Here is a 22,751-nt window from a genome sequence, read left to right on the forward strand (position 1 = left end):
AGTACCTTTGGATGGTGTTCAGTGTCTCTTGGCTAAAAATATTTAGTTTCTAGGAATTCCCTTCCCTTCCAACTGCTTTCATCTTTAAACACCATGTGAAGTTGGGAAGAAAAAAGACCTTTGTTCAGCGTTCCATCCCTTGTTCAACGTTTGCTCTAGCTCTTGCCTTCATGAGACGGTGCCCTCTATCTGACTGGTTGCTGGATGCCCAGCTAGTGGACACCAAAGCCCACGGCTGCTGTGACTTAGGGTCCCTCTGCTCCCAGCGGTGAGTTCTGGGAGACTCTACCTCACCTCAGCCCCTGCTGAGTTCTGGTAGTGAGTCCCAAATGGCTCCAGCTAGAGGACCCCATACAAATGTCACCGACATATGCTAATTCTATCTGGAAAGCTCTCCAGCCAAACTGTCTGCTCCTTCTTGTCCTGTCTATATCACACAAAAGCCAAAGGTAGATCACCAAAGCCAAACCTCAAGGCCTCCCTCAGGTATGTGCTCTGCCCAGTTTATGTTGCATCCAGGTTGGTGTGGAACGTCTCTGAGGTGAACTCTTGTCAGACTCCCTAACAGAGACTGGGAGCAAGGGCCCCTTTGGTGTGCCTGCCCATTCCCAGGCCACTAGGTAAGGGAAATGCTTCCTTGGACCACTGCTCTCCTCCGTCCTTTAGCCTTGAGATACAAAGATGGACATTTCATTTCCCTTCTGCCATATACTTCCATCAACTCCAAAAAAAAACAACTTTAATGTTAGACACAGTCTTCTCAGTGGCATAATACATAAGAGAAAAGGGCTAACCATGCTTTGTCTTTGCTTTAAAACCTTGTTTTGAATGAATATAAATTTCTGTTTCTGCATTTCTGTCTAAACCCTAATCTTTCCCTGAATCCCAAGCACATGGATATTTTAGGTGGACTAGGGAAAGGGTCTTGTACTCAGAATGGCACAATAATAAAGAGCAGAGAAGTCTTTAAACCATTACCCTTATTATACATCTTTTATCTAATAACTATTATAGATGTGCATGGTAGGGATATTGGGGACACTAATTCATCTCTTCCAGACTTTGTTAGGGACATTTATTTTATTTTAATATATTTTTATTGATTTCATAGAGGAGAGGAGAGGGAGAGAGAAACACCAATGGTGGAGAGAGAATCATCGATCGGCTGCCTCCTGCACACCCCACACTGGGGATTGAGCCCGCAAGCCAGACATATGCCCTGACCAGCAATCAAACTGCAACCTCCTGGTTTATAAGTTGATGCTCAACCACTGAGCCACGCCAACTGGGCAATTATTAGGGACATTTAAATCCACTGCGTAACTTGACTCAGATATCTTCAACCTGGGGTCTGAGCACATCTGGGCATATGTGCAGACTTTTAAAGGAGTGTGTTGCCCACAAAGTTTTAAGGGAATAAATCTCCAAATCCTCAACTTACAAATATGTACTAACACTGTTTGAGCAGGCCTGCCATCTCAATCGTCATTCTACCTACAGCACACACAAAGGCCCACCCTGACCATCACAGGTACCTGCAGGCTACATTGACAGACACATTCGACAGAGAAAGAGTCTGACGCACTGTGTTAGTTTTAAGGAAGCCTCATTTCTGATTGATCAAGGCCCTTTGAATCCATAGGACTTCCCACCTTTTCTGTCTTCTACAGATTTCCACGAGGGTTGAGATTTGACCCTCATTAGGTTATTCCGCCTTCAGATTAGATCAATGACACTGATTTTTTTTCAATGTAACTGGAAAATTGTATAGGACTAACAAGTTTTTCAAGAAACAATGGATAAAAGCCACTGGTAAGGGTGTGAACTTTTACATTTTTTCCTGATTTTTGTTGGGCATAATTGAATAAGGCAATTAAAGCTTATTTCATCAAGTTTGATGAAATACACATTCCAGTTACAGTTAGTCCTCTTATTTCAGTGTATAGAATGTTTAATATATTCTGTTCCTATTAACAAAAAATAACCTTATAATGAGACATTTTAAATGTCAGCTTAAAATGTACAGAAGGACAGGCTGCTTTTCAAAGTTACTGAGAGGACACAACAGCTTTAAACTTCACCGACTTAGCCAAACAGACAGAGTGTTCTTCAGTTCAGACCAATAGACATAACCCAATCTGCCAAGAGGGTTTGGCCAAACATCATTTAGAGATTATTATTAGGTCACCTAACTACCTGAGTGCCAAGTGACTGAAACCTGGAAAACTGATCTTCTGATTTCCTCTTAAGCACCATTTTTAGTGACACATATAAATGGGCAGCAATCTATTCTGATCAGTTTTTCACCCTCTCCTGCTTACTGCCATTGCAAGTGTTGGAGAGCCCTGGCCAGTGTGGCTCATTTGATTGGGCATCATCCCGAGCACCGAAGTGTTGCCCTTCGGATTCCTGGTCAGGGCACATGGCCAGGTTGTGGGCTCAATCCCCGTTAGGGGACGAGTTGGAGGCAGCCGATCAATGTTTCGCTCTCACTTCCATGTTTCTCTCTCTCTCTCTCTCTCTCTCTCTCTCTCTCTCTCTCTCTCCCCCTCTCCCTTCTTCCCTCGCTCTAAAAGTCAATAAAAATCTTTAAAAAAGAAAGTGTTGGAGAAGTATTTGAACAGAAAATACGAAGGTACAAAAGACGATTTAATCAAGCAAAGAAAAGCCAAGGAAATGAGAATGTGCACTCAGGATCATGTGGCTTTGTGAACTCTCCCCGTTCTGCCTTGCAGGTGGGATTAATCATGTACTTTGTGCGGACCCCTTGCGAGTGGGGCATGGATGCCATTTCAGCCACCCTGACCTTCCTGTGGGAGGTGGTGGGCTACGTGGAGGGCCTCTTCTTCAAGGATCTGAAGCAGACCATGAAGAAGGAGCAGTGTGAGGTGAAGCTGCTGGTGACTGCCTCAATGCCAGGTAATCCACCACTGATTTTGGATGACATGACATTTTCTTTAAGTAACCTTTTATTATTTATTTTTTTAAATTTATTTTTCAATGACAGTTTCCATTCAATATTGTTTTGTATTAGTTTCAGGTGTATAGTATAGGGGTTAGAAAACCATATTCTTTATAAAGTGATCCCCCCAATATTTCTAGTACCCTTCTGACAGCATACATAGCTATTAAAATATCACTGGTTATATATATTTCCTCTGCTGTATTTTATACCCCCATGACTATTCTGTAACTACCAATTTGTACTTCTTAATCCCTTCACCTTTTTCACCCATCCCCCCCAACCTTCCTCTCCTCTGGCAGCCATCAGTCTGTTCTCTGTGTCTGTGAGTCTGTTTCTATCTTGTTTGTTCTAAATAACCCTTTTAAAGACCAAGCATCTCTTTCATTCATGAGAAAATTTTCAGAGTCCTGACCCTGGTGTTGAGTGCTTCAAAGAATTTTTGTTTAGTACAATCTGAAAAAAAATACAATAGGCCCTTTAAGAGTTAGCAATTGCCAGATGAAAAGGGAGACATCAGAACTGAGATCCCTGTGAATCAGTCCTTGAAGGGCTGCCAAGGTTACAGATTTATTTAAGTCTATCGCAGAGGGCCAGCTGAGCTGAAAGCCTTTTTGAATGAATTTTTGGCACTGCAAGGAGAATAAATATTGTTTGCATGGCATGGGCCCCAGTCCTTTGTAAACTCAATGAGAGATGGCTTTATGAAAAAAGGAAAATCAGGAAAAGAATCACAAAAGAACATGAAGTGTGATGTAAACTCTAGATACAGTTTCTTTTCACTTTGAATCGCTTGTCTTTGTTTAAGATAAAAATTTTGCAAAGCCTTTATCCTTGTGCAGTGACTAAGGAAATATGAGATGATACATGTATTGATGTAAAAAGAAAGACACAATTATGTATAAGAACACAGGTTCTGGCAGCAAAGAAGCCTGTGTTAAAATCAGAGAACTGCCCTTTATCGTCTGTATAATTAGTATTAGCTATAAAATAGTTCATAATTTTTCAAGCGTTCTTTCCTCATCTGTAAAATGGGGATATAACCATACTTCACAATCCTGAGAGATAAATGGGTTTAGGTATGTAAAATTCTCACTACTGTACCTGACTCATGGTAAGCATTCAATAAATGCTAGTTGTGTATTTACATGTATTCTGTATTAAGTCAACAAAGTGATCAGTTTTTATTATAACAAATAAACTCATATTTTCATTCATATTCTTAAAAACAACTCATTAAAAACCAAGGTACATCATAATGTTCACAAAGATTTGTAATTAGTGAATGAAGTAGAGTAAGTACTACCTCACTGGCTAAATAGAATACTGAAAATGTACATTTAAACTATATTTAAGGTACTTGTTTTGGTTTTGCTAATATTTCTGTTTATATTTTCTCAACTGTTATTATTTAAAATACTGGGCATATTTGTTGCAATGCTTAAGGTTTGAATTCTGACTCTTCCACTAAATAAATGTGTTCCTTTGAATAAGTTACTTATAAGTTCTTACTTATAAGAATAAGTGCTATTTCCTCATTTGTAAGATGAAAATAGTAATACCCATGCCTGGCCGGTATGACTCAGTGGTTGAATGTCACAGGTTCGATTCCTGGTCAGGGCATATGCCCTGGTTGCAGGTTCAGTCCCCAACAGGGGTTATGCAGGAGGCAGCCGATTGATGTTTCTCTCTTACCAATGATTCCATCTCTCTCTCCCTCCCTCTCTCTCTAAAATCAATAAAAACATATTTTTAAAAAATTATAAAAAAGAAAGAAAATAGTAGAACCCATATTAGAGTTGCTGTGAGATTTAAATATGATCATGCACATAAAATACATGAAAAGGTATTAAGAACTCCATAAATGGTAGCTGTAATTATTTAGAAAATGAATATATTTAAAATATATATTTAACTAAAAATAGAGGAGTGCAGTTAATATACTACACAATTCACATTAAGCACTAATAGTAATAATCATAACAATAAAAATATCAGCTTATTGATAATATTTTAATATTTTGTGCTTTACTAATTTTCTATAGTAGAAGTCAGTTCATTATGATTTTTTCCTTCTGTAGGTACCAAAACCCTGGTGGTTCATGGGCAGAATGAGTGTGATATCCCTACCCAATTACCAGTCCATGAAGACACTCAATTTGAAGCCCTGTTAAAGGTAGGCGTGACTTTGACAGGAACAATTTTTAATGGCACAATGACTGTGAACACTTCCCTGACCATCCAGCTTAGAATTACATGGCACTTTTCTATCTTCCACCCAATATGTACATTTATTTACCTCTTCTAGAATCCCTTCCTCTATTTGTGTACTTCCTCCATTTTCTTGTGTAATTTTCCCCACTTTTACTGACATGTTAGCTCTGCGATGAAGTAGGCAAACTCTGCAGCTACAATAGCAGCATGACCCTGGCGCGTCCCCCTCACTGCCGTGGGAATGCGGTGCCCTCCTGCCTCGGAGCTGCCTGGCTCGCCGTGGGGGCAGCTCTGCAGGTGCCTGGGTTTACACACTGAGCACTGGGGCAAACTCCAGCTGTCGGCTGGGATCGATGCCAGAGACTCTTCTAGTGGCATCTGTACACAGTCTTGACTTGTCACTGCAGGAAATTATTGGAGAAGCAGATAATACATATCTTAGAATAAATCAAGTGAGTTGAGAAATTATTTTTAATGGTTATGGCATGTATTCCCCTCAAAAGAAATGCAATTTATAGCTGCACGTCTGTAAGGTTTTTAAGGTAATGTAGTAAGTAAACTAGTACTATGATTCCCATTGGACTCCCTGATGTTTATTATGTGTAGTTCTAACTTTTGGTAATTGATTTCCTGTAATACAACTCCAGGCTCAGACAGAGTAGAAAAGACCTCTGAAAAATTCCATTTGCCAAACTTGTATATTTTATTTCAGTAGAAAGGTTGTTAAACCTCCTTCAGGTCTCACCCAGACATCTCCTGGGAATATCTAAGGCCCATTGAGGCAAAATTGAACAATCCCTCCATCTTCCTACTCTGTGTTAAATGGTAGGATGACATGAAGGCAGACAGAGCTCAAACCCAGGCTCCATCACAACCAGTATGACCTAAATCAATTAACAAGACCTCTCTACTGTCGGTTTCGTTTTTAACAGTACTGGGATACTAGTGCAGGTTATACACGTAATCTACATAGAAAGCCTTGAACTTAGAAAATAGTACATAATAAGTGCTCAATGCATTGTAGTTTGTATTATTTTTCATGTTGTTACTAAACTGCTTTCTTCCTGACATTGAGACTAGTAGATGTAACTATACTTCCACGGTTCCTCACTCAGTCTAAAATATTATTGTACATCTTTTAGCACTGTGAGAGTAGATGGTTTATATCACCTTAATAGTCTTTATTATATCATTCTTTGGATAACTTCATATCCAAATGCAGTGTGTATCCATATATTTATATGCACACACACACATATACACCCGTGCATAATGTATAAGAGTGTATAAGATATATATATATATATATATATATATATATATATATTATATGCACATATATATAAAATCCTTATAAGTTACATTATTTTTATAATATTTGTATTTTGTAGCTTACTACCTGGTAGCACATAGTATGTTTTCAATAAAACTTTATCAAAATGTATTGTTATTATTCTAGGAGTGTTTGGAATTTTTTAACATCCCAGAATCCCAGTCAACACATTATTTTCTCATGGATAAACGATGGAACCTTATCCACTACAATAAGGTGAGACTGTGCAGCAATGACATTCATGTTGGGTTGTGTCAGAAGCTCATCATGCCTTTCTTTGAGGGTAGCAAGCCCTCAGGGAGGCATCATTGTTTAGAGGTTAGGAGTATGACCACTTAGGTCACACAACTTACTGTCTAGGTAGCTGTGGACAAGCCACTTTACTTTTGGAACCTTCAGTTTCCTTGTCTGCAGACTGAAGGTGGTGATAATAGTATCTACTGTAGGGTTGTTGTGATCACCAAAGGAGATAGGCCAAGTAAAGCATAAAGTGATTGATTATTATTAAATTTAGATGAAAAGTTAAGCTGTCCATATAATAACACATGTTTCTAACTGGAATTTTAATGTTTTTCTGATTCCCCCTTCTATAATGGTAAGCATGATCGGGGTGACCTGATCTAATGAGCAAAGGGGGACCTCAGGAAGACCCCTGACATCGCTTTACAGTGACTTCCTTCCAAAATGTCATTTAGTCAGCAGCCTTTGGCTCCTTGGCTTCTGACAGCACCGGGGTATTCGGAAAGAGTACTCAGCCTGGGCAATGCGACGCTTTCCTGAGGAGGGCTTTTACCTTCCTTGTTATTTTGTCAAATTGGGGAATGTACCCTAGTAAGAATCAAAACCGTTAGAAAATACATAACTTTTGTTTGTCTGACCTAAAGAGAAATGAGGTCAGAAGTGTAATCATCTCTTTTGTCTTTGTGTGATCCCATCACAGACCTATGTCCGGGACATTTATCCTTTCCGGAGGTCAGTGTCTCCGCAGCTGAACCTTGTGCATATGCATCCGGAGAAAGGACAGGAGCTCATTCAGAAACAGGTGCCTGGCCACCTCCGTTTTCTCGTGTCATTGGGATAATTGCTGGGTAATTGGGTTGCCAAGCCTGAGAGTCTGTGATGCTGTTAGATCCTGGCTGGAGAGGATGGGTAGATGGGCCCTTGATCAATAGATAGTTCCCCAAAATAGTTTGTTTAGTTTTGTAAATGGGATCATAATATAAAGTATTAAGGAACACTCACCTGGAGTAGTGCTATGATGAATCATTGGGTATAAACAATAGACATTTTCTCATTTATTTGCCTGTTTGTCTCTAAACATGGATTTTCATCCCATAGTTTTGTAAAACAGGATTAGAAGTACATATGACATAACTGTTAGAAGGTTGTCCTAGAGGTTTATGCTAGCTGGAAAATAAATAAGTGGAGAAAATCAGTGCAGTGATGTCTGAAAAGAATGCTTAACTAAGGTCCAGAGATTGGACTCAGACCCAGCTCTGCCCCTGACCAATCATCTGACCTTGGGCATGTTACTAACTTATCTTCAAATAGGAGACATAATCAAGCAGTTGTACTTAGATCTAAGATTGAAGAGCATAGGTCCTGGCTAGGTAGCTCAGTTGGCTAGAGCATCATATACCATATGCCAAAGTTGTGAGTTCGATCTCTGGTTATGGCACAAACAAGAAGCAACCAATGAATGCATAAATAAGTGGAACAACAAAACTCTCTCTCTCTAATCAACCATTAAAAGCAAATTTTAATTAAAAAAATAAAGATTGAAGAGCAGAATAATGTTCACATGTCTTATCGCAAATCAGACTTCAAGCTTAAGGAGATTCACTACTTTGCATGCAAAATGTAAGTGTAGTATATAATTCTAACAATATAATTTTAATATGATCCATGCATTACATTGTTTTATTTTTACTTTTAATTAATTTACATTTATTTTTAATAAAATGTCTAAACAAGAATTTCAGGATATTTTATAATTTCAGTTTTTCTGCACATAACAAGGATGCTAACTCAGTATCAAACTATCCAAAATACCTTCATGAAATGAATAAGAATGGCATATAATTAGACCACTTATGCAATTAAAAATATATTTACGATTAACTACCTAAATTACATTTAAAAGAAAGAAAATAGTGAAGGGGTTACAGGGTGTGAGATGTTGGGCAAAACTATAAGATCTTAACATTTAAATGATTTCAGAAACAATTCTCCCCAAATTATCTCAGTTCATAATTTTAGCAGCAAAATAACTAAAGCCATCATAGATAATGGCACTTCACTAGTTTGTTTTTTAACCATGTTTAAGAACATGTTTTAAAAGAATGGCATAAATTGGGGCTCTGGCTCTGTGTGCACTCAGGTTGGACTGAAAGATGTCTTTCTAAGTTCCTCAGAAACTTAGTTCCATCGTTCTGGCTCTGAAGTTTCCTCAATAATGCCTCACTGCTTATGAACTCCCAAATCATGTCCCCTGTCCACTGATCATCAACAGAAAAAGAACTAAGAGTAGGGGTCAAAGGCCCTTGTTCATGCCATCTAAATTTAGGGCTAAAGGAGGACTAACCTAGGGTCCCATCAGCTTTTGTCCCAAGGTAGATTTTTCTTGGATCCCATTTGGGTCAGTGTTAAAGAGGCAAACTCAGAACCAACAAGAAACAGCTTAAGGCATCAATGGAGATGGTAGAAGCAATTGGAAGTGACTGTTAGCTCTTGTTGGAGAAGGTCTTCCATATTTTGATGTCTGGGCAAATGGCCTCTATGTGATTGAACTATTCTTGACAATGCTTGCGTTGTGGTCCTTCCAGCCTGCAAACTCTGTAAGAAACACTTCCTCCCATAGAGTAGACACATGCAAGAAGTGAGAGTCAATTAAGTATTATTTGCTTTTTCTGTGTGAAAAATAAAACAACACACACACAAAAACCACCACACACACATTTCTCCCTCATTTCCCTTCCCCCAGCCTTGATTTTATCAGCCCGGTTTGCCATTACAGATTTTACTTCCGTTTCTTCACTCTTTGTCATTTCGGAGTTGCTGATTCTATTTGTGTCTGCTCCTGCGTTTGGTTGCTGCAAGGTGTTCACGCGGAAGCTGGAGGAAGTGGGGCGAGTTTTGTTCCTCATCTCCCTGACCCAGAAGATCCCCACGGCCCACAAACAGTCCCACGTCTCCATGCTGCAGGAAGACCTCCTCCGACTGCCCTCATTCCCTCGCAGTGCTATCGATGCTGAGTTTTCACTCTTCAGCGATCCTCAAGGTATCCAGACAAAAGCATCTCTCTCGGTTGTCTCATGCCCTTGTTTAGCCCGTGGCTGGAGGGCATCTCCATCAGCGGACAGTTCTGTAAGCCAGGGGTTCTCAGCCCTGACTGCCTCCGAATCACTGGCAGGACTTGATCAAACACAGGTTGCTGGGCCCCACCCTCCACCATCAAGTTTCTGACTCAGTGGCTCTGAAATGGGGCCTGGGAACTTGCATTTCTGATAAGTTCCCAGGTAATGATGATGATGCTATTCTGGGAACCAAACTTGGAGACCACTGCTCCAAGCTAGGTCTAAGCAGCTGAAGGAAGTCCTCTGATGTTGTTAGGTTGACGAAGTGAAGAATAGGTATTTATAAGAAGCTCAGGAGGAGGAAAACTGTTCTCTCATGACAGAGAGCAGGACAGTGGTGGCCTCGGGTTGGGGGAGCGAATTTCCTGGAAAGAGGCATAAAGAGACTTTCTGAGGTCCTGAAATGGTCTTGATTGGGGTGGTGGGTACTTAAGTGTGTATTTTTGTGAAAACTCATTCAACTCTGTAAGATCTGTGCATTTCATTCTCTCTAAATTATAGCTGAATTGAGAAAGAGAGAGAAACAGAGACAGGAAACAGAAAGAGGTGCACTTTGAAACCTCGCCGTGTTGCTCAGTTGTTCATTTGGGACAGTTTACTGAAATGAGCAGACTTATGCTCAGTGTCTTCGAGACAGAGCAAAGCGACCGTGGAAAGAACTCCAGTCTGACCAGAAATTAAAAGACCAAGCAGTGGTCCCAACCCTGCCATTTTCTTTCTGAAATAACTTCTCTCAAAGCCACAGCTTACTCAGCAGCAACCCGCTGCAAATGTCTCCCCTGTCTGCCCACAGAGTTGCATCAAAGAGGTGATGCTGAGAGGCCTTTGAGAGCCAGGAAGTGTCACGTGAATGCCAGCAATACTGTGCTGGGAAGCCTTTCGGCAGTAGATTGCCACATCCCGGAGTTGGAACACATGGGAAACAGCAGTGCCCTCGGGTTGGATGGCCCTCCCACGCCCACAGGGTCTGCGTGGGGCTAATTCTGTGTCTGCTTTTCTGTTCTCACAGCTGGGAAGGAGCTGTTTGGCCTGGACACTCTTCAGAAGAGCTTGTGGATCCAGCTCCTGGAGGAGATGTTCCTGGGCATGCCCAGCGAGTTTCCCTGGGGAGATGAAATCATGCTCTTCCTCAACGTTTTTAACGGGGCTCTGATCCTGCACCCAGAAGACAGCGCCCTGCTCAGGCAGTACGCGGCCACCGTCATCAACAGCGCTGTGCACTTCAACCACCTCTTCTCCCTCAGCGGCTACCAGTGGATTCTGCCCACCATGCTGCAGGTGCCGGGGTCTCCTCTCCCAGCCAGAGAATTAGCCCGAGTACTGCTCATCAGCAGGTCTACAGGATCTATACTGAATTTTTTTAAAATATATTTTTATGGATTTCAGAGAGGAAGGGAGAGGGAGAGAGACATAGAAACACCAATGATGAGAGAGAATCATTGATTGGCTCCTCTTACACACCCCCTACTGGGGATCGAGCCTGCAACCGGAGCATGTGCCCTTGACCAGAATTGAACCTGTGACCCTTTAGTCAGCACACTGACGCTCTATCCACTGAACCAACCAGCTAGGGCTATACTGAAATTTTTTAATGATAGAGTTCTCTTCTTTTGTGATAGCAGAAAGCACCAAATGAACTCCCCCTAAAATTTTCTAAGAGGTCACAATATTCTATCCTCTGCTGAGATCCCCCAGACCTGGAATATGCTTCCCCATTTCTTCTGGGCCTGTGATTCGCAAAGTATGGTCTCGGGACCAGCAGTACCAGCATCACCTGGAAATCTGTTAGAAATGCACATTTTGGGACCCATCCCAGACCTGCTGCATCAGAAACTTTGGAGTCGGGGCCCAGTAATCCAGTTTTAATAGGATCTCCAGGTGGTTCTGATACCTTAGAATGAGAACCATTATTCCAATGTATGGCAAGTGTTCAGCTGATATTTCTTTGAGAAAGTCTCTAACTTCTCTCGGGACAGAGATTTTCATTGCCATTACATTTGGTATAAAGAGGCTGATGGTGGTGAATTTATTAGCAGGAGGACTTTCTGTTTACGCACGTCTGATGTGTATCTGGCCACGTCAGGAGTACTGAATAAAGTTCAGATAAGGCTGGGGGATCATCCTCGTTCTCTAATTTTGTGGAATTTTTCATAAAAGTTTTGAAAGTATTACATGCTCATGCAAAATAAAATTTCCTCAACCTACCAGGGCAGGAAATTTACTTTCAATATCACCAGGGCTCTCTGACCTGTTTTTAAATAGTTGGAATTTTCTCTCTTCTTATAACTTTTGTACTGATTACTAAAAACAATAAAGGCTCATTATAAAATAGAGAAGATAAAGAAAAACTTAAAGAAGAAAATAAAGATCACTTATAATCCTCCTTCCCACATGACCATTGTTTCCACTTCTTGAAGACCCTGGCACTCTATCCTGCCTTTTTTTAAAAAACAAAAGTTGAATCATATCATATATTCAAGTTTGTTACCTACCTTTTTCATTTAAGACTAAGAACACCATGGATATTTTTTTCCATGTAGCTACATTTAGTAGTATAGCATTTAAAAAATAACTGCATAATATTCTGTTGTATACACATGCCATAATTCACCTAACTAACCCCAATTTATGAGTAATTTAAGTTTCAAATTTTCCACTGTTATAAGAAACCTTGCAGTGGACATTCTTGTATATACACCTTTGTACATTTGTCCAACTCTCTTAAGATAAGTTCCTAGTCACAAACTTCCTGGGGAAAAAGTTTATTTATATATTTTTAGGATTTCTATGTATATTACCCAATTTCTCTGAAGGAAGGTTATACCATTTACCTCCCCTCCACCAGTTGAAATGACCCATTTCCCTCCCTGTTCCCCATGGCGATGAGGCATTTTCTGACCGTGTGGCATCTTCCCACAGGTGTACTCTGATTATGAAAGCAACCCCCAGTTGCGCCAAGCCATCGAGTTTGCCTGCCACCAGTTCTACATTCTCCACCGGAAGCCCTTTGTGCTCCAGCTGTTTGCTAGTGTGGCCCCGCTGCTGGAGTTCCCGGTGAGTAAACTCTGGAAATCAACGAAGATCAAGCAAACGAGAAAAGCTCTTTATTCACAGCTTGCTGTAGCGAGGGCATCACCCACCATCACTCAGGTTTTGGCAGAGACTCAAAGGCAGACAGAGGAGAGAGAAAACTTTATAGGGAGAAGAGGGAAGGCTTCGGGTATGTTCTGATTGGAGGCTGTTGGCCTGGCAAAGCTGTAAGTGGGCAGAGTAGACACAGGGCATCCTATGTGATTGGTTAGGGGTGCATATTTGGTTTTCTCTGATTGGTCTTAAATTGGGAGCGAGACAAGGATTAACTATTAATCAAGTCCTGTCTGTTTGGGGGTTTATAGTTATAGGGATTATTGTTTGGTTTCCACTAGAGCTAGTACCCTGATTTCCAACAAGTCTGATGGATTGCATGCTGGTGTCCTGGGCTGGTGTCTGTGGACAGTGGGTTTGGGTTGGTTTCCTGGGCAGGTTACTGCAGTTTGGGGATCAGCAGTTCTATTGTTATGTATGGCCTGGCCATTGATCTTTGTATAATCAGTCTCTCAGCTCTCTTTCTTCAACCAGTGGGATATGAATGCTATACATCATTTCTCTTTCCACAAGAAACTCATTTCTGTTCAACATTTCTCTTCAACCCTCACCTCAGCCCCTAGATATAAATAGGCCAACTCTGCAGTTTTTTCATACTCAGTTAATGAAAGGATGGAAAATATAAAATGATAAAAGGAAGAGTTCCTGATTCTACTTCCTTTCTATTCTCTGGCACACCTGACTTATTCATTTTCTCCAGCGCATTTATATAGATCACATCCCTTACACATCTTTGTTTAAGTGATATGGATCTCTACCACACCCACAATAGAATTAAGCTCCATTAAAACAAGACCCTTGTCTTTTTTTTTTTTGGTTTGTTTTTAGCTTTTGTTTCGAGTATATGGGTTTTTTTGCTTTTGTTTTGCCATAACCTTAGTGCACAGAATGGTGTCTAGCACAAAGTAGGAATTTAATAAGGAATTGTTATTTTAATAAAGGAATCAAACAAATAAGACAGATATGAGATGTTACGTATCTCCATTTTGGAGCGATGTTAGCAAATAGGATTTGTAAAATTCCCAGAGCTATTAAATATGTTACCCCAAACGTAGTTGAACTGTTCAATTACCCCATTACAAATTTGCCTTTGCAAATGCTGAATCCTACAATTGCAGATGAGAGGGGCCATTGGCATGATGTTTTCCAGCAGTTGACATTATACTGTATTTTTATGAGTTTCCACAAATATCTCTTTTGTACCAGGCTAGCGTTAAAACTCAGGTGTTCCACTCCATGGTCACACAGCAGCATTGTTGGGTGCAGAATCATGTAAACTGAATACCGGTTCAGTGTTGTGATTGTTATCAACAGTAGTGTTTATGAAATTTGGTTTCCTGGTCAAACCATATTCGTACTGAGGTGGAATTAAATAAACTAAAATTGCCTTTCTTTATACAGGATGCTGCCAATACTGGGTCCAGCAAAGGTGTGTCAGCTCAGTGCCTGTTTGACTTGCTGCAGTCCCTGGAGGGCGAGACCACGGACATCTTAGATATCTTAGAGCTGGTCAAGGCTGAGAAGCCGCTGAAGTCTTTAGGTAGAAGCAAAATTCGTCTTGACATTTTTTTTCTCTTAGTAATTTTTCTTAAAATAATAACTCTATGTTGAATATTTTGAACTAACTCAAAACAGCAAAAATAAATGGAACAGTGGTGTAAATTGAATGAGTACATTTTCCTATCTCCTGTTTTTCTTACATTTCTTGTCAATCCTAAAGAGTAAGGAATTCTCTGCCATGAAAACTGTATCATAATGATGCTGAGTGAACCACTATTCGAGCACTGTACTTCTCAGAAAATGGGGTGTTCTTGGGCAATTCTAAGGGAATAACCCCCCAAAAGGGCCTTTTATTATCCTGTTTGTTAGAAGGCATGTCTGACTTTAGGCCATCCAAACATATCTTCTAGTAAGTGAGCTTTTTAAAAAACTTCTCCCAAAAGGCGCTTTTATTTGTCATCTTATTATTTAAAAGTTTTAAAAAACAATAGAATTTTTAGTCACTTTTGATGAAGAAATTAATAGTGCTCACAGTTTAGGAATAAAGTCTGATGAAGAAATGGCTGCAAAAGCTAACTGGAAAGAAAATGTTAGAGTGATAAGCTGTTCTTATTTCCTGGCAGAATCCACTCTGATTGTACGCCTTCACCTTCTGTCCCTTCAGATTTCTGCTATGGAAATGAAGACCTGACTTTCTCCATAAGTGAGGCCATTAAGCTCTGTGTCACGGTGGTGGCATATGCTCCGGAATCGTTCAGAAGGTAACTGCAGCCCTTTATTCTGTGATAAGTAAATATGGCAAAGGAAATGAAATTGAATGCGTAATATCAGCCTGTAACCTTCTGCCAGGTAAGTTTTCAAAAACTAAATTTGGGAAACTAGTCATAGCCGAGGTTCTGGAAAATATAGTAAATCTTCATTAATTTGGAATTCCCTATATTAGAATTTGTGCAGCAGCTAAGATGTTTAGTCTTGTTTAGAGACTATGTTCACATCTAATAAATTAACAGCTAATATAATTTTAGAATAGACATTTAATCTATTTAATAAAACTCCTTTCAAGAAGCAATGAAGCCCTAGCCAGTCTCCTCAGTGATTAGAGCATCAACCTGTGGGATGAAGGGTCCCAGGTTCGATTCTGGTCAGGGGCATATACCTCGGTTACAGGTTGGATCCCCAATCTGTGGGAAGCAACCAATCAATGTGTCTCTCGATATTTCTCTCTGTCTCTCCCCCTCCCACTCTTTCTAAAAATCAATGAAAAAAATATCCTCGGGTGAGGATTAACAACAAAAAAAGAAGCAATGAAAACTGTCACATTAAGAGCAAGAATATAAAATCTTTGGTCATTATTTCTACCAGTTTTCCCAAGTTAAATTTCGGTGTTTGTCTTCCTTTCTCCATGCTTTTAAATATGATACAACCAACAAAAGTAGGATGTGAAATATGACCTGGTTTCCTTTCTGTTGACATAGTCTTCAGATGCTGATGGTCTTGGAAGCTTTAGTCCCATGTTACCTACAAAAGCTAAAGAGGCAGACATCACAGGTGGAGACAGTACCTGCTGCCCGAGAGGAGATTGCTGCCACAGCTGCTCTTGCGACATCCCTCCAGGCCCTTCTCTACAGTGTAGAGGTCCTCACCAGGTAATCCCATCAGCAGAAATATCCACAGCCTGGCCCTAGCCGGTTTGGCTCAGTGGATAGAGCTTCGGCCTGTGGACTGAAGTGTCCCGGGTTCTATTCTGGTCAAGGGCACAAGGCCGGGTTTCAGGCTCCATCCCCAGTAGGGAGCATGCAGGAGGCAACCAATCAATGATTCTCTTTCATCATTGATGTTTCTATCTCTCTCCCCCTCTCCCTTCCTCTCTGAAATCCATAAACATATATTTAAAGAAAAGAAATATCCACAACTTTAAATTATATGTATCTACCAAAAAGATGAGGAAAAAAATGTGATGGCTAAAAAATTTCTGAAACCAGTCTTTATATCTGCTCAAATTCAGTCCTTATGGCTTAAAACTGCAAATATCCCTAAGTTGTTTGAATAAATAGTGCTAAGCACTATTATTATTGTTGTTGTTGTTGTACCATGATTTCTAAACACACATTTGCCTGTAGTTTGATGAGCATCTATGGCAGTTTTAACCAATGCTAAACAAATCTTTTGTAAAAGGGCCAATTTAGTGAATATGAAAATGTGATCAACATTTTTATTGGCTCTTATTTTATGAAAATGTCTGCAATTCCAACTAAGCATTCTTTTATTATTTTACTATTTATAATGAGTTGCTTTTACTATAATTTTTAAAACTACATAACAAACATAATTTGCAAAATTTTATTTCAATGCCATAATTAACAGATTCTCTATGGGACAAGACTCAGTAGTGCTGAGAGAAGGGGCTGAGAGATTTGGGACTTGAAAGGTAAATTGTCACCAGAGGTCAGCCCTAAACAAAGTTGCAAGAAATTAGTATATCACCAGATTCTTGGGTGCAGAAGGCATTGAAAGACTGGTAAGGGGGGAGGGGCGGGAGGGATTGGAACAGAGACAAAAGATTGAGTGAGAGGAGTGGGGAAGGTAGATGCAGAACACTCTACAAAACATTGGCTTTCCTTCTCCACTGCCGTCTACAATTAGATGGAAGGGGGTATTCTTCCCCCGACTGGAGATGGGAAACCTTCTTCCTGGGTCGGTATCTTTGCTCCTCCGTCCCATTTGGCCGCATCCTTAGCCTAAAATTCTGTCTATGATTTACCCGCACCGAAAGGCACCAACTTCCCAGCCCCATCTTGCTCTGTTGATGACAGAGCTAGCCGAAATCCCTCAGTCCTGGGAGGACTTTTCCACATGCACCAGCCAGTGAGAGAAGGAGTGAGATTGTGACTAATTAAGTCAATATATGTGTAGGTTCTTATCATGAGCTACATCGGCAACCTAAGCAAACAGAATGTAACCCAAAAGCCTTGGGTGGGCTATCACTGCCAAAGTGCTCATATGCATCTAAACCAGTGGTTCTCAACCGTCTGGCCCTTTAAATACAGTTCCTCATGTTGTGACCCAACCATAAAATTATTTTCGTTGCTACTTCATAACTGTAATGTTGCTACTGTTATGAATCGTAATGTAAATATCTGATATGCAGGATGGTCTTATACGACCCCTGTGAAAGGGTCGTTCGACCGCCAAAGGGGTCTCAACCCACAGGTTGAGAACCGCTGATAAACTGAAGAAATGGGAAGCAGTGGAGCAGAGAACCCAGGCAAACTGCCCAGTCCAATGGGCAATAGTCCTCAGGCTTTGGTGACGGTTTCAGAAAAATCCCAGGAGGAAGAGCATCTGAAGAAGAAATATCAGACTTACACTCTCCTTTCTGCGCCATGTGGTTATGGCAACAGCGCCTCCCTGCAAGTAGAGGAGAGAAGCGCAGTCAGTTTTCCCCAAGTGACATTTCAGTTGTTTCTCCTTATATTCTGCAATGGTGGTGCTTTCCTCCTTTCTGTTCTCTTTGATAAGTCAATTAAATTACTGATTCACCCGAAATTAACATTGACTTACCCAAAATTCCACGAAGAATTATGGATGGAAGTCTGACATTTAACATTCTATGACTTTAAATAAACCGGTGCTTTTAATAATTGTTGCTGGAGTGTAAAACCAGCCTCATTGACTGGTTATAATTATTCACACACAAAAGAATGGCTTTGTTGTTTTTACAAAAAGAAGATAATAAGAACCTCATTTCATTTCCACACTCCTAATTTCTTTACTCATGAAAAAAATTAAGTTATAGAGCTGGTAACACATAAACAAGTATATGACAATTATAATAGCACTAGTTTTCTATTGTTGTGTAATGCATTACCACAAGCTAGAGGCTGAGGACAAAACACATTTATTATCTCATATTTCTGAGGCCAGAAGTCAGGGCAGGCTCAGCTGTTCTCTTTGCTCAGGGTCTCACAAGGCCAAAATCAAGATGGTAGTCAGTCTGGGTTCTTATCTGAAGGTTCTGGGGGCAGAATCCACATCAGGCAGCTCTAGGTCTGAGATCCCTTTTGTTTTCTGCCTGCCGGCCTCTCTCTGCTTTAAGAATCACCTGCATTTTTCTCACCTGGCCCCCTCTGTGCTCCCACCAGCAAGGGCACCATGAATCCTCATGCATCAAATCTTTCTGCCAGAGAAAACTCTGCTGTTTAAGGCTGGTGTGGTGAGAATAGGCCTACCAGATCATCGCCTTTTGGTCATATAAGGTAACATAGTCACTGGAGTAACACTCGGAGTGAGTCTGTAAATGTTGCTTCTCATTTTTAAATCCTACCTCTCACAACAAAGGCCCAGGAGGAGAAGGTCTGGGGTGATTGTTGAAAGGCAACTCGCTTTCTGGCCACACCCAGCATGCGGAAAATGAGCATCAGAACAGCAAGCCTGAACCAGTTCCCACAAGAAATTGTTTTTGAAAAACTGTGCCATCCCTTCCATGTCTCAGTTGCTGATAGAGAGGCAGAGTTTACCTAATCCTTAAAGTGAACCCTGCAGATACCAAATTAGATGACTCAAATCTACTTCTAAGTGTCTAAGTTGCTGACTTATAATAGATACTAATTTACCTACTTCCCTGAGTAGTCTTAGGCATGATTTTGTTTAGAACTATTCTTTCATTCTTTGGTAGTTCCTCACAAAAATAGAGTGGTTAATTATGGTGTTGGTGGTCAAAATGGTATATAAATTTTTACTTTTTACTTATTATTTAGAATGGTTAACGTCCTGGTACCTGTAGAATTGAAAAATGTGCTCTTAACTCTTGATTAATACAGATTTAGAAACCTGATTTCATACATGTCTGGTTTGAGGAGTCAGTTTATTACTCAGAACCAAGTGGAAAAACTTTTATTGTTGTGACACTATTACAGATGTTCCTCATTTCAAGTGGAAGAACTTAAATCATGGTGAGCTTACAGATCCTTGGGAAGTAATGTGCCTTTTAAAGTATCTCTCAGAACAAAGACAGCAAAAGGGTGACAGAAGAGCCCAAAGCTAGATAGCCTGTCTCTTTGAGACTCTAACTTAAAACTTATGTGAGCTTCAATAACTTGAAGATTTCATAAATGTTTCCACTTCTGTTGTTGCTGTTGTTTTGTTGTGGTGGTTACTGTCCTTGCAGGCCCATGACAGCCCCACAGATGAGCAGGTGTGACCAAGGTCATAAAGGCGCCACCACAGCCAATCACACCATGTCGTCTGGGGTGAACACCAGGTAATTCACTAGCCTTATTCTTCCATGGTATCTCCATTTCATACAACCTGAATCTCCACTGTTGGGCATGAAAGGAATCCTGAAAATAGTCAATGTTAAGTGCAAAAATCTCCTTCCAAGGAAATAAAAAGGAAGGTGAGAGTTTGGAGTTCAAGAAAGTATCAAGGCTTCATTTGAAATAACCAAAGAGAACCCCAAGCCCCTTTCATACATTGGCATTTGTGTCAGTGTATTTGCATGAACATGAAGATGTTCTCTGCCTCCTGGGTGGTCTTTGAACTATTCCAGTGTTGTTTCATTTCCAAGAAAAAAGCAAATAAAACAATAATCATCCGGAGGTGGTTCTTCATTCCGGGGCAGGTATGAAGAGTCAGTTTTCTTTCATCTGGACAAATTTCCACAGATATTTTATCCAAACTGACCTAGGTCCTTTGGTGATGCTTTCAGGGTCATTGACTTAATCTCCTTCCCTGTTTTGGTGTAACTCAGACACTGGCTCTCCTAGTTAATACTCTGCCTGCATCATTCTGTCTGTGTTAACCTCTAAATAGTCACACACACACACACACACACACACACACACACACACTCACGCACATGCACACACAGAGTTTAATAAGCTTCTTCCTCTAAGGAAAAATTAAAATAGGGCAAACCCAAAATCAGTTTTAGAGAAAGTTCTTTCTTCTTAGTATGAAATAGTTAGCAGGAGCTCTTAAAAAGAAATTAATTTTCCAGACTCTCTGAAGCACATTTTTAAGTGTGTATTATTATTTTATGTGAAATTAATTTTCTGCTCATCATATATATTTATTAGAGTCCAAGTGCACAAATTCGTGCACGGGTGGGGTCTGGCTGGCCCGGCCCCAATAGGCAGATCAGAGCCAGGCCTATCAGGAGGAGGAGATGGCAGGAGGTTGGCCGGCCATCCTGATCAGGTGATCAGGGCCAGGCCGGCTGGGGGGAGGGACCACAGGACCCGAATAGGGTGGGGGCTGCCGATCAGGGACGGAGCTGTCTGCGGGCCAAACGGGGTGGTGGGGGCCCATCGGGGGCGGGGCCAGCCAGGGGGAGGGACTGCAGGAGGTTGGCCGCCAGCCCCATCCCTCTATCCCATCCCTCTATCCGGCCGTTTCACTGGCGGCAGTGGGCGTCATAGTTCAGATTGTTATGGCATTCCAGTCTCTGGCTTTTTATAGAGAGAGATATTAAAAATAAAACAAATTCCAATCTGAACTATAAGTTATCAGATATGATGGTGAACTCATGCCTCATTTTCTTATATTGAGAAAAAATGATTATATACTCTAAGTGATATTTAGGGGCTAGGTTCAACTACTGGATATAAGGCCTATGGGAAAAGAAGGTTCCTAAAGTCCTACAAAGCAATATATCTCCACAAATGAGAGGAAGTCAGCCATATTTCTTCCTCTGATCACCTTCAAAGCATGTGGTATTAAAACTGTAACTTAGATTCACTTTACTTTCAAAGTTTTTAAAAATTCCCTTATTGACCACATTTCTTGACTTTGAATGTGTTTTTATAATATCTGTCTTTCCATGGATTTCATGCCAATGGAACAGCTTTCAAAGCAGCTATAATTGCACCATATGTGGCAGCAAATGAAAGATCAAGATTGTATATTTTAGGATTTGTATGGTTATATTTGTGAGTTTATCAAAATGTATAGTTTTAATGGCTTCTCCTAAGAAAAAGTCCAGCCTCTTTTCTTGCTCTGATAGTAATGCAGACTGTGTTTCTGACTCCCAGGTACCAGGAACAAAGCGCCAAACTGCACTTTATCAGGTACAGAAAGACAACCCTAATTTCATATCCATTCTGACATCTTATGATGATTGCCTTTGAGCTGGGTTATGATTCTGTTAGATTTCATATAATTATCGCATGGCACTCTTTTTCTGGGTAAATCCTCAGGAATTGCTAATGTAAAGCACCACTACAACTTGGGATGATAATTCCTTCTAGGATGATAAACTTTGAGATGTGGGTCTCTCCAAGCCCCGCCCTGATTCATTAGCTGTTATATAAGGAATCTTACCTTTTTCTTCCATGGGAAGCTCTCCTCTCAGAGTTGCCGTACACACACCTTCCCAGGCCCCCAGTTAACCTTTTGTAATTTCCCAGGGAAAACCTTCACTTGCTGGAGGAGGGGCAAGGCCTGCCCAGAGAGGAGCTGGATGAGCGAATTGCCCGGGAGGAGTTCAGAAGACCCCGGGAGTCCCTGCTGAATATTTGCACTGAGTTCTACAAGCACTGCGGGCCAAGGCTGAAGATCTTGCAAAACCTGGCTGGGGAGCCTCGGGTCACGGCCCTGGAGTTGCTGGATGTGAAGTCCCACATGAGGTACTGTTCTCACTGTTCTTACCCAGAGTATAGATGTAACAGGCAGTGTCTGGGGTGGGGCGGCAGGGGTGGTCCCTAGATAAGAATTTGGGATACTCAGAATGATGTTTCCAGTCCTTTCAGTAGAATAATCATGTCCTGTAGCTTTCTTTTCCTTAAAGGGACTGATTTTAAGCCTCTGCCTCTGTTTTTGTTGCTCTGTGAGCCCCAGAGGGTGTGAGCATCTCTGTTTGAAGCCTGTCATCTTCACCGAACTGTAACGTGGGAGCGGCTGCTTCTGTCTTGTTCACATAGCATTCCCACTGCGGGACAGCCATATAATAGGCTCTCTGTAAACATCTGGTGAATTATAATGGCCATTGATTTTGGGAAGGGGAGGAACCCAAAGGGAGAGGATTCTTAAAAGGGTAAGCAAGGAAGTGAGAGGAATTAGATTTTTTTCTTTTACTGGATATAGGATGGAGTCTTGGGCCCTTTTTACTTACCCTTTAAAAGTTTGGTTGACTTTAGTTCATATCTGGGTTAGACAGAGATTAGATGTGATGAGAATTTTATTATAGTTATAAAGATTAAAAAATCGATTTGCTATTATTAAATTTTTATTTGTGCTGAATAGG

General features: G+C 40.8%; 1 protein-coding gene across 1 annotated transcript in view; it reads left to right on the forward strand.

Moving 5' to 3' along the window:
* UNC80 (unc-80 homolog, NALCN channel complex subunit) overlaps positions 1-22,751 on the forward strand; it is a 173,455-nt gene that overhangs the window by 119,194 nt on the left and 31,510 nt on the right. Inside the window, 13 exon segments of the mRNA XM_023763266.1 lie at positions 2,736-2,919; positions 5,044-5,138; positions 6,636-6,725; positions 7,450-7,551; positions 9,609-9,789; positions 10,875-11,143; positions 12,785-12,919; positions 14,411-14,549; positions 15,174-15,270; positions 15,985-16,155; positions 19,677-19,769; positions 21,541-21,576; positions 21,916-22,134. Of these exon segments, the coding sequence (XP_023619034.1) occupies positions 2,736-2,919; positions 5,044-5,138; positions 6,636-6,725; positions 7,450-7,551; positions 9,609-9,789; positions 10,875-11,143; positions 12,785-12,919; positions 14,411-14,549; positions 15,174-15,270; positions 15,985-16,155; positions 19,677-19,769; positions 21,541-21,576; positions 21,916-22,134 (1,811 nt within the window).

Source organism: Myotis lucifugus, unplaced genomic scaffold, assembly GCF_000147115.1.
Source record: "Myotis lucifugus unplaced genomic scaffold, Myoluc2.0 scaffold_3, whole genome shotgun sequence".
NCBI classification, from domain to species: domain Eukaryota; kingdom Metazoa; phylum Chordata; class Mammalia; order Chiroptera; family Vespertilionidae; genus Myotis; species Myotis lucifugus.